The 12,633-nt window shown below is 46.5% G+C and overlaps 1 protein-coding gene across 2 annotated transcripts in view; it reads right to left on the reverse strand.

Annotated features, from left to right (window-relative positions):
* LOC126295334 (alpha-mannosidase 2) overlaps positions 1-12,633 on the reverse strand; it is a 923,615-nt gene that overhangs the window by 694,828 nt on the left and 216,154 nt on the right. The window contains exon 1 of one of the 2 annotated variants that reach the window (XM_049987802.1): positions 5,295-5,595. The exons of the other annotated variant lie outside the window; for it this stretch is intronic. Coding sequence (XP_049843759.1) covers positions 5,295-5,381 — 87 coding nt within the window. The 5' untranslated portion in view covers positions 5,382-5,595. Of the gene's footprint in view, positions 1-5,294; positions 5,596-12,633 lie in introns of those variants that run through there. 2 annotated transcript variants of the gene reach the window in all.

Consider the following 12,633-nt stretch of genomic DNA (forward strand, 5'->3'; position numbering starts at 1 on the left):
GCACTTGCCCGCGAAAGGCAAAGGTCCCGAGTTCGAGTCTCGGTCGGGCACACACTTTTAATCTGCCAGGAAGTTTCATATCAGCGCACACTCCGCTGCAGAGTGAAAATCTCACTCTGGAAAAATCTTTGAGGTTGGGTACGGAACCGTCCATGATTGAATCCTCTTCGACGGTGCTCAATGGCTTTCTTGGGAACTCCAGAAATATGGAAATCGTGTGGGGGACGGATCGGGACTGTACGGAGCATGTGTAAGGGCTTCCCAGCGGAACTTCCCAGTGTCCGCCTGGAACGGCGCGGCGGATTGTAAAGTGATGGCGCCCGGGTTCGGTTACCGGCCGGGTCGGAGACTTTTTCCCCTGGGGGACTGGGTGTTGTCTTGTCCCTACATTCGTCATAACTGAGATAACTGTTGGGCACGTTCCGGTAGACAACAAATTAAAACAAATGAAACTTCCACAGCATACTGGGGACAGTCTTGGCTGCATGTCAGTGCTCGTTAGGCTCCAACAGAATGCTGCCGAACCGACAACGTTGCAGAGGTCTCGTTGGGAAACGCCGTACACGTACAGTGCATATTTCTTCCCATGCGAGTCCCATACATTTGGAGTCGTGAAGAAAGAAATTCGTGGCTGTTGCTTTGCTTCGAACGAAGACGTGCACGCACGGGAACAATCATGGGCGGTTCCGTAGCCAACCGCGAACGTTTTCCCCTTAATCGCCTTGACCGTCTTGTCTCACAATGCAATAAATGTACACTACTGGCTATTAAAACTAATACACCACGAAGATGACGTGCTACAGACGCGAAATGTAACCCACAGGAACAAGGTGCTGTGATATGCAAATGATTAGCTTTTCAGAGCATTCACACAAGGTTGGCCCCGGTGGCGACACATACAACGTGCTGACATGAAGAAAATTTCCGACCAATTTCTCATACACAGCCACCAGTTTACCGGAGTTGCCTGGTGAAACGTTGTTGTGATGCCTCGTGTAAGGAGGAGAAATGCGTACCGTCACGTTTCCGACTTTGATAAAGTTCGCATTGTAGCCTATCGCGGTTGCGGTTTATCCTCTCGCGACATTGCTGCTCGCGTTGCTCGAGATCCAATTTTAGCAGAATATGGAATCGGTGGGTTCAGGAGGGTAATACGGAACGCCGTGCTCGATACCAACGGCCTCGTATCACTAGTAGTCGAGATGACAGGCATCTTATCCGTATAGCTGTAACGGATCGTGCAGCCACATCTTGATACTTGAATGAACAGATGGGGACGTTTGCAAGGCAACAACCATCTGCACGAACAGTTCGACGACGTTTGCAGCAGCTCGGACTATCAGCTCGGAGACCGTGGCTGTGGTTATCCTTGACGCTGCATCAGAGACAGGAGCGGCTGCGATGGTGTACTCGACGACGAACCTGGGTGCACGAATGGCAAAACGTCATTTTTTCGGATGAATCCAGGTTCTGTTTACACCACAACGATGGTCGAATCCGTGTTGGCGACATCGCGGTGAACGCACATTGGCAGCTTGTATTCGTCATCGCCATACTGGCGTATCACCCGGCGAGATTGTATGGGGTGCCACTGGTTACACGTCTCGGTCAGCTGTTTTCGCACTGACGTTACATTTCAGATGTGTTACGACCCGTGGCTCTACCCTTCATTCGATCCTTGCGAAACCCTACATTTCAGGAGGATAATGCACGACCGCATGTTGCAGGTCCTGTACGGGCCTTTCTGGATACAGAAAATGTTCGACTGCTGCCCTGGCCAGCACATTCTTCAGATCTCTCACCAATTGAAAACGTCTGGTCGATGGTGGTCAAGCATCTGGCTCGTCACAATACGCCACTCACTACTCTTGATGAACTGTGGTATCGTGTTGAAGCTGCATGGGCAGCTGTAGCTGTACGCGCCATCCAAGCTCTGTTTGACTCAATGCCCAGGCGTATCAAGGCCGTTATTACGGCCAGACGTGGTTGTTCTGGGTACTGATTTCTCAGCATCTATGCACCCAAATTGGGTGAAAATGTAACTATATGTCAATTCTAGTATAACATATTTGTCCAATGAATACCCATTTATCATCTGCATTTCTTCTTGGTGTAGCAATTTTACTGGCCAGTAGTGTATTAACAGTTAACGGCGTTTACTTTTGACGTAACAAGCAGTGTAGTTACCTTTCGACCTGACTCGTTTTCATTAGACTGCCTCTTATACAATTGAGTTGTATGTTGTCCGCTGACAAGGAGAGGTTTGCAGCGGTGCGTTCGATTTTTTAAAACTATGTACACGGTGATTTATCTTAAGATCCCACGTTTTGCACACTGCAGCCATTCACTCTGGTGGTCCCTCGTTTGTGAATAATTTACGAAGAAAAAAATTTGGAATTTTGTGTGACGCTCAGTAGCGTTAAAAAAGTTACGTCGCACAGCATGGTTGTATGCTGCTATAATGCATAGCGTAACAGCTTCGCATGCAGGACGTTGTTACTTCGCATCTCGTCAGGTGCTGGAAGTTTTCTTTATTTTTAAATCTATATTGAAATTAATTCGGTCATTATTTTAATTTAATTAACTGGCATGAATGTAATTTTTTAATTCCATTCCTTTGTCATCATTTTCATCACCATATGATCTCTTTCATTTGTTTCATTTTTTCATTGTATCATCCTTCTTCCAATTGGAATTTTTATGAATATGAATTTAATTATATTGATCTATTATAATATACAATTATTTGAAAATTCTGGACTATCAGTTAAAAAATAAAAGACGAAATAATCTATTTATATTTATACAGTGTTGTGAAAAACGTATATTTGTTACCAGACGTGCATTTTTTTTTTTTTTTTTGCGCAGTAATCGTCATACAAACATTTAAAATGCAACCTAAACACCTATTGCAACTATTGTGAAAATAAGACAGATGAAAATTTAAATGAAACAAGGGTTTGTAAGTAAAACGAAATTCGACCAAAATGAGCAACAGATGCAATGAAGGTAATAATGTGGACGGAACAAAAGTGTGAAGAAACAAAAGAAATTAAATCGAAATTGATACACGAAATGAATTAAAAACACGTGAATAAAGAAAATGGAGAAAGAATGACAGGAAGAAAAATGAGAACGAATAAAGAAATTGATATTATGATTGGAATTATGTGACCAAGGAATGGAATTGAATAACTACGTATAAATCATTAACTGAATAGAAGTGATGATCAAAGTCATTTTGATAAAGATTTAAAAGTGGAAAAAAATGACTGCGCCTGACGAGATTCGAAGCCACAACCTACTGCATGCGAAGCTCTTAACTTATCCATTATACCACATAACCAGACATTTTTAGCACTACTGAGTACCACACAAAATTCCGAATTGTGTTATTCGTCACTCACAAACGAAGACCCGGTAGGGTGAGTGGCAACCACTCGTTTGTGAGTGACTTACGAACAGAACAATACCTGATACCTGGTGTCTTAAAGTACAATATGTCATCAAAAGTATCCGGACACCTGGCTGAAAATTACTTACCAGTTCGTGGCGCCCTCCATCGCTAATCCTGCAATTCAGTATGGTGTTGGCCCACCCTTAGCCTTAATGACAGCTTCCACTCTCGCATACGTTCAGTCAGGTGCTGGAAGGTTTCCTGGGGAATGGCAGCCCATTCTTCTCGGAGTGCTGCACTGAGGAGAGGTATCGATGTCTGTCGGTGAAGCCTGGCACGGCGTTCCAAACCATACGAAACGTGTTCAGGTCAGCACTCTGTGCAGGCCGGTTTATTCCAGGTATTTTATTGTCGTATAACCACTCCGCTACAGGCCGTGCGTTATGAACAGGTGCTCGATCGTGTTGAAAGATGCAATCGCCATCCGAATTCTTCTTCAACAGTGGGATGTAAGAAAGTGCTTAAAACATCAGTGTAGTCCTGTGCTGTGATAGTGCCACGGAAAACAACAAGGGGTGCAAGCCTTTCCACGAAAAACACCACCACACCATAACAACACCGCCTCCGAATTTTACTATTGGCACTACACATGCTGGTAGATGACGTTCACCGTGCATTCTCCATACCCACACCCTACCATCGGATCGCCACATTCTCTACCGTGATTAGTCACTCCACACGTTTTTCCACTGTTCGATCGTCCAATGTTTACGCTCCTTACGCCAAGCGAGGCGTCGTTTGGTATTTACCGGCGTGATGTGTGGCTTATAAGCAGCAGCTCGACCATGAAATCCAAGTTTCCTCACCTCCCACCTAACTGTCATACTACTTGCAGTGGATCCTGATGCAGTTTGGAATTCCTGTGTGATGGTTTGGATAGATGTCTGCCTATTACACGTTACGACCCTCTTCAACTGTCAGCTATCTCTGTCAGTCAACAGACGAGGTCGGCCTGTATCTTTTGTGCTGTACGTGTCCCTTCACGTTTCCACTTCGCTGTCACATCGGAAGCAGTGGACCTACGGATGTTTAGGGGTGTGGAAATCTCCCGTACAGACGTATGACACAAGTGGCATCCAATCACCTGATGATCTTCGCTTCCGTGAGTTCCGCTGAGCGCCCCATTCCGCTGTCTCAAGATGTCTAATGGCCACTGAGGTCGCTGATATGGAGTACCTGGCAGTAGGTGGCAGCACAATGCACCTAATATAAGAAACGTGTGGTTTTTTTTTTGGGGGGGGGGGTATCCAGATACTTTTGATCACATAGTGTATATTCACGTTTCTGTGTTGTGAAGAACCATTGTTATAACCCTACCTGTACTATTGTAATTTAGTATGCTTTTATGTAAATAACAAAAAAAGCCTGTCTCTATGTTGTCACGTATACTATATACCCCAACAGAACCAATAGTCCAGTTACATATAATCCTGTAACTGACATTTAGTTTAGTTTCCACATAAAGTACGCTATGGGGGGATGGTCCTGTTAATAAGAAAAAGCTAATCAATAGAGTTACCCTTTTTACAGGATTCGGCCGTGTTATCTGTATAATGGATAAGGAAATCAGACTATTCAACTATTTTCCTAAGGTTTTAGGCAGAGGTCAAACAGAAACGCAGTATGAATAGTATTATATTGAAGCTAGGGCAACTGACTTTAAAGTTCATTTAGTGGTTTAAAACATGAACTTACGATGGCCAGCCCAGCCAGGCAATGAAGCAGTGAAGTATTGGAGAAGCATAGTGTACATCTTCGTTTAGATGGTTCCAAAAAGTCGATCGCACGCCACGGGACCTCTCCTTGATAGTACAGTAAGTGTGAGAAAGGTACTTACCCAATACCTCATTTGTGAAGCTGCTGGCTTGTCGCTATCCTTCGAAAATTCAATTTTGACGCTACTGCTTTGTGGGTATGTTTCCATTGCAGTTACACTTTTCCTTGACACCGCAGAAACGGCGATGACTCACGTAAACAACACCTGACACCGACAGTAGCGAAATAGCACACCTCACAGCGGAACTGCAGGAGCAGGTAAACAACGAGGCAGCCGCTCCCCCAGCAGTACCGACTGCCGACTGCCGGCTACGCTGCACACGACGAAGGCCCGGCCTAGCGTCAAGCGACTGCTCGCAAAATAAGCAACAGCTGTCCGGCTGCCGAGAACAAAAACAACTAGGCCGTCGAGATATCTGCTCTGCCACGATCTCCCGACCCTGCGGTCAACGCTGATTACGTCAGGGAAGCTGAGGCGCCTCGCTGTAGACAGACACACACTCTCCTTTCAGATCCTGTATATACACTCCTGGAAATGGAAAAAAAGAACACATTGACACCGGTGTGTCAGACCCACCATACTTGCGCCGGACACTGCGAGAGGGCTGTACAAGCAATGATCACACGCACGGCACAGCGGACACACCAGGAACCGCGGTGTTGGCCGTCGAATGGCGCTAGCTGCGCAGCATTTGTGCACCGCCGCCGTCAGTGTCAGCCAGTTTGCCGTGGCATACGGAGCTCCATCGCAGTCTTTAACACTGGTAGCATGCCGCGACAGCGTGGACGTGAACCGTATGTGCAGTTGACGGACTTTGAGCGAGGGCGTACAGTGGGCATGCGGGAGGCCGGGTGGACGTACCGCCGAATTGCTCAACACGTGGGGCGTGAGGTCTCCACAGTACATCGATGTTGTCGGCAGTGGTCGGCGGAAGGTGCACGTGCCCGTCGACCTGGGACCGGACCGCAGCGACGCACGGATGCACGCCAAGACCGTAGGATCCTACGCAATGCCGTAGGGGACCGCACCGCCACTTCCCAGCAAATTAGGGACACTGTTGCTCCTGGGGTATCGGCGAGGACCATTCGCAACCGTCTCCATGAAGCTGGGCTACGGTCCCGCACACCGTTAGGCCGTCTTCCGCTCACGCCCCAACATCGTGCAGCCCGCCTCCAGTGGTGTCGCGACAGGCGTGAATGGACGGACGAATGGAGACGTGTCGTCTTCAGCGATGAGAGTCGCTTCTGCCTCGGTGCCAATGATGGTCGTATGCGTGTTTGGCGCCGTGCAGGTGAGCGCCACAATCAGGACTGCATACGACCGAGGCACACAGGGCCAACACCCGGCATCGTGGTGTTGGGAGCGATCTCCTACACTGGCCGTACACCTCTGGTGATCGTCGAGGGGACACTGAATAGTGCACGGTACATCCAAACCGTCATCGAACCCATCGTTCTACCATTCCTAGACCAGCAAGGGAACTTGCTGTTCCAACAGGACAAAGCACGTCAGCATGTATCCCGTGCCACCCAACGTGCTCTAGAAGGTGTAAGTCAACTACCCTGGCCAGCAAGATCTCCGGATCTGTCCCCCATTGAGCATGTTTGGGACTGGATGAAGCGTCGTCCCACGCGGTCTGCACGTCCAGCACGAACGCTGGTCCAACTGAGGCGCCAGGTGGAAATGGCATGGCAAGCCGTTCCACAGGACTACATCCAGCATCTCTACGATCGTCTCCATGGGAGAATAGCAGCCTGCATTGCTGCGAAAGGTGGATATACACTGTACTAGTGCCGACATTGTGCATGCTCTGTTGCCTGTGTCTATGTGCCTGTGGTTCTGTCAGTGTGATCATGTGATGTATCTGACCCCAGGAATGTATCAATAAAGTTTCCCCTTCCTGGGACAATGAATTCACGGTGTTCTTATTTCAATTTCCAGGAGTGTACATTGAAGCGCCGAAGAAGCTGGTATAGGCATGCGTATTCAAATACAGACGTATGTAAACAGGCAGAATACGTTACAAACCTGTTTTTGAACTACACCAGTAGCTTTAGTTATTTTAGGCAGACTCCACTTTCACTGATCAATGTTTCCTATTACACTCATGGAATCAGCAAGAGAATAAAAGTGTGTACGAATACAGGCAGACTTTAAACCTAAAAAATTAACGGTTTCACTTTAATCAACTTTAGGAGGTCCAGTTTACGTGCGTAAACCCTACATTTGCTCGTCAGAGAATACTTCTTTAACCAAACGTCTAAATCAAAATGTAAAAAGGTTTGACACAAGTACAATAGACATGTGGTATGTAAGTACTGTATCAAAAATTACGACGAAACATAACAAACTTACAAATAGTGCCATGCGCTTACACTCTGAGTAAAATAACTGCACTTTATTTAAATTATTTGGCGTCCATTTGGTAGCATTCACAGCATTTTGGCGTTCATTAAACACACATTTACATGTCTCATCTACTTACCTACTTTCGCTGGTATGAAACTGAAGTGGAGTAAAATGATGTACTTGACCCCTGTACGTCAAATTGCCCCAACAAGGATGGCCTGTACAGGGTGTTACAAAAAGGTACGGCCAAACTTTCAGGAAACATTCCTCACACACAAATAAAGAAAAGATGTTATGTGGACCTGTGTCCGGAAACGCTTAATTTCCATGTTAGAGCTCATTTTAGTTTCGTCAGTATGTACTGTACTTCCTCGATTCACCGCCAGTTGGCCCAATTGAAGGAAGGTAATGTTGACTTCGGTGCTTGTGTCGACATGCGACTCATTGCTCTACAGTACTAGCATCGAGCACATCAGTACGTAGCATCAACAGGTCAGTGTTCATCACGAACGTGGTTTTGCACTCAGTGCAATCTTTACAAATGTGAAGTTGGCAGATGCTCATTTGATGTATGGATTAGCACGGGGCAATAGCCGTGGCGCGGTACGTTTGTATCGAGACAGATTTCCAGAACGGAGGTGTCCCGACAGGAAGTTCGAAGCAATTGATCGGCGTCTTAGGGAGCACGGAACATTCCAGCCTATGACTCGCGACTGGGGAAGACCGAGAACGACGAGGACACCTGCAACGGACGAGGCAATTCTTCGTGCAGTTGACGACAACCCTAATGTCAGCGTCAGAGAAGTTGCTGCTGTACAAGGTAACGTTGACCACGTCACTGTATGGAGAGTGCTACGGGAGAACCAGTTGTTTCCGTACCGTGTACAGCGTGTGCAGGCACTATCAGCAGCTGATTGGCCTCCACGTGTACACTTCTCCGAATGGTTCATCCGACAATGTGTCAATCCTCATTTCAGTGCAAATGTTCTCTTTACGGATGAGGCTTCATTCCGACGTGATCAAATTGTAAATTTTCACAATCAACGTGTGTGGGCTGACGAGAATCCGCACGCAATTGTGCAATCACGTCATCAACACAGATTTTCTGTGAACGTTTGGGCAGGTATTGTCGGTGATGTATCAGTTGGTCCCCACGTTCTTCCACCTACGCTCAATGGAGCACGTTATCACGATTTCATACGGGATACTCTACCTGTGCTGCTAGAACATGTGCGTTTACAAGTACGACACAACATGTGGTTCATGCACGATGGAGCTCCTGCACATTTCAGTCGAAGTGTTCGTACGCTTCTCAACAACAGATTCGGTGACCGACGGATTGGTAGAGGCGGACCAATTCCTTGGCCTCCACGCTCTCCTGACCTCAACCCTCTCGACTTTCATTTATGGGGGCATTTGAAAGCTCTTGTCTACGCAACCCCGGTACCAAATGTAGAGACTCTTCGTGCTCGTATTGTGGACGGCTGTGATACAATACGCCATTCTCCAGGGCTGCATCAGCGCATCAGGGATTCCGTGCAACGGAGGGTGGATGCACGTATCCTCGCTAATGGAGGACATTTTGAACATTTCCTGTACCGCAGTGTTTGAAGTCACGCTGGTACGTTCTGTTGCTGTGTGTTTCCATTCCACGATTAATGTGATTTGAAGAGAAGTAATAAAATGAGCTCTAACATGGAAAGTAAGCGTTCCCGGACACATGTCCACATAACATATTTTCTTTCTTTGCGTGTGAGGAATGTGTCCTGAAAGTTGGGCGGCCGTACCTTTTTTGTAACACCCTGTATAAGACAACAAGTGTCTGGCGCAGCTGTTGGACCGGTTACTGCTGCTACAATGGTAGGTTACCAAGCTGTAAGTAATTCAGACGGCGCACGAGCCATGGGACACAGCGATGAAGTGGGGGTTTTCCCGTACGACCATTCCACGAGTGTACCGTGAATAGCAGGACTCTGGTAAAGCCTCAAATCTCCGACATCGCAACAACCGGAAAAAGATCCTGCAAGAACTGGACCAACGACGAGTGAAGAGAATCGTTCATTGTGACAGAAATGCAACCCTCCCGCAAAAATTCTGCACATTTCAGTGTTGGGCAAATTAACAGATGTCAGCATGCGAACCATTCAACGAAACATCATCGATATGGGTTTTCGGAGCCGAAGGCCGACTCGTGTACCCTTGATGACTGCACGACACACAGCTTTATGCCTCGCCTCGAACCTGGAACACCTACATTGGACTTTTGATGGGAAATGCAATCCGACAACAAAGTAGGTTACAGTACGCTTGTTCGCCCGCTGCTCGAATACTGCTCAGCAGTGTGGGATCCGCACCAGGTAGGGTTGATAGAAGAGATAGAGAAGATCCAACGGAGAGCAGCGCGCTCCGTTACAGGATCATTTAGTAATCGCGAAAGCGTTACGGAGATGATAGATAAACTCCAGTGGAAGACTCTGCAGGAGAGACGCTCAGTAGCTCGGTACGGGCTTTTGTTGAAGTTTCGAGAACATACCTTCACCGAAGAGTCAAGCAGTATATTGCTCCCTAAAACGTATATCTCGCGAAGAGACCGTGAGGATAAAATCAGAGAGATTAGAGCCCACACAGAAGCATACCGACAGTCCTTCTTTCCACGTACAATACGAGACTGGAATAGAAGGGAGAACCGATAGAGGTACTCAGGGTACCCTCCGCCACACACCGTCAGGTGGCTTGCGGAGTATGGATGTAGATGTAGATGAAACATGTTGCCTGGTCGGACGAGCCTCCATTCAAATTCTATCGAGCGGATGGATCTATACGGTTATAAGTAGACCACGGTCGTAAAAAGGTGTGTTTTAGGCACCTAAAATAGGCTCCTTCAGTAGTTCATTTAGGCTAGATAAAACCTAAAATAGCCTCCAATGAAAATGGTGCAGAGAAAATAAAAATAAATTAAAATACACAGTGTTGACAGTATGAACATCTTATTAATGGCCGCCCCTTCTGAACAAGCGAATGGAATCTACCGGTGCTTCAGATGAAAGCATCTCACTACTGGCAAATTATTTTTCGAACCGGAAAATTCACGTATAATACCTTTCACGAAACAGAGTAGTTTGATAGGACTGCCTGTAGACAGCAGCGAGAAAATGCGCGAAGGGCAGTAATTTAGCTGTAGAGGGCGTCTACGATTAAGACTGTGATTTTTTAATCAGTGCTCAGGTTAAGGCCTATGAAACCGTTTATTTGCGAAAATACACAGTGGCCAGAATCCTACGAACGAAATATTTTCAAATATAACATTTAGTACTCCCACGTTCGATTCTAATGTGCAACTCAAATCTTCGACCGGTTCCCATTCGCTCACCGAAGTTAAGCACTGTCGCGCTTCTATTGTCTTCTTGTCCAAACTATTTATCGTCCATGTTTCACTTCCATACATGGCTACACTCCATACAAATACTTTCAGAAACGACTTCCTGACACTTAAATCTATACTCGATGTTAACAAATTTCTCTTCTTCAGGAACGCTACGAGAGGTCCCAAGAGTCATGTCAGGTATCATCATCATCACCATCATCATCATCATTTAAGACTCATTATGCCTTTCAGCGTTCAGTCTGGAGCATAGCCCCCCTTATAAAATTCCTCCATGATCCCCTATTCAGTGCTAACATTGGTGCCTCTTCTGATGTTAAACCTATTACTTCAAAATCATTCTTAACCGAATCCAGTTACCTTCTCCTCGGTCTGCCCCGACTCCTCCTACCCTCTACTGCTGAATCCATGCGTCTCTTGGGTAACCTTGCTTCTCCCATGCCTGTAACATGACCCCACCATCTAAGCCTGTTCACCCTGACTGCTACATCTATAGAGTTCATTCCCAGTTTTTCTTTGATTCCCTCATTGTGGACACCCTCCTGCCATTGTTCCCGTCTACTAGTACCTGCAATCATCCTAGCTACTTTCATATCCGTAACCTCAACCTTGTTGATAAGGTAACCTGAATCCACCCAGCTTTCGCTCCCATACAAGCAAGTTGGTCGAAAGATTGAACGATGCACAGGTAACTTAGTCTTGGTACTGACTTCCTTCTTGCAGAATAGAGTAGATCGTAGCTGAGCGCTCATTGCATTAGCTTTGCTACACCTCACTTCCAGTTCTTTCACTATGTTGCCATCCTGTGAGAATATGCATCCTAAGTACTTGAAACCGTCCACCTGTCCTAACTTTGTTCCTCGTATTTGGCACTCAATCCGTTTATATTTCTGTCCCACTGACATTACTTTCGTTTTGGAGATGCTAATCTTCATACCATAGTCCTTATTTTCTGATCTAGCTCTGAAATATTACTTTGCAAACTTTCAAACGAATCTGCCATCACAACTAAGTCATCCGCATATGCGAGACTGCTTATTTTGCGTGCACATATCTTAATCTCACCCAGTCAGGTATTTGCCAACAAAATAAGTAGGTGCTCGTATGTTACGTACAATGGAACGGAGAGGTGCCCCATTCTTATGGATATTGGGTGGGGTACGTTGGGTTGACAAAAAACGCAGCGATTTTCGGCAGAGGGGGTTTGATGTGGCAAATCACTGCGCATGCGCGATTTCGGCGACTGCGCAATTTTCGCGCGCGTGTTCTAAGAATGGGACGTCTGTGTGCGGATACCGTGAGTCGTACCAACCCACGAGCAAGTTTGAACCACCTGAAGATGTCGGACAGTTGCTCCGGGGAAATAGTGTGCACTTTTACACAACGTGATCCGGCGGCAAATCAGTAGACTATGTACAACATTAGGTCTGTTATCGGACGAAATACCTTTAGGAGCCAGGAACAGTATGTGGTATCAACACGTTGGATGTCCGGCACGTTTTTCGCTGAGTTCCAGAGACGATTCGCAGATCGTTGGATTGGATACGGAAGAGATGTGTCGTGACCGGCTCGTTCCCCACACTCGACGCCTCTGGATATTTCCTTGTGGGGATTCGTAAAAGACATTGTTCATAAAGACGTTCCGAAGATATGCGAGAGAGAATTGTC

This window comes from Schistocerca gregaria, chromosome 11, assembly GCF_023897955.1.
Source record: "Schistocerca gregaria isolate iqSchGreg1 chromosome 11, iqSchGreg1.2, whole genome shotgun sequence".
NCBI classification, from domain to species: Eukaryota; Metazoa; Arthropoda; class Insecta; order Orthoptera; family Acrididae; genus Schistocerca; species Schistocerca gregaria.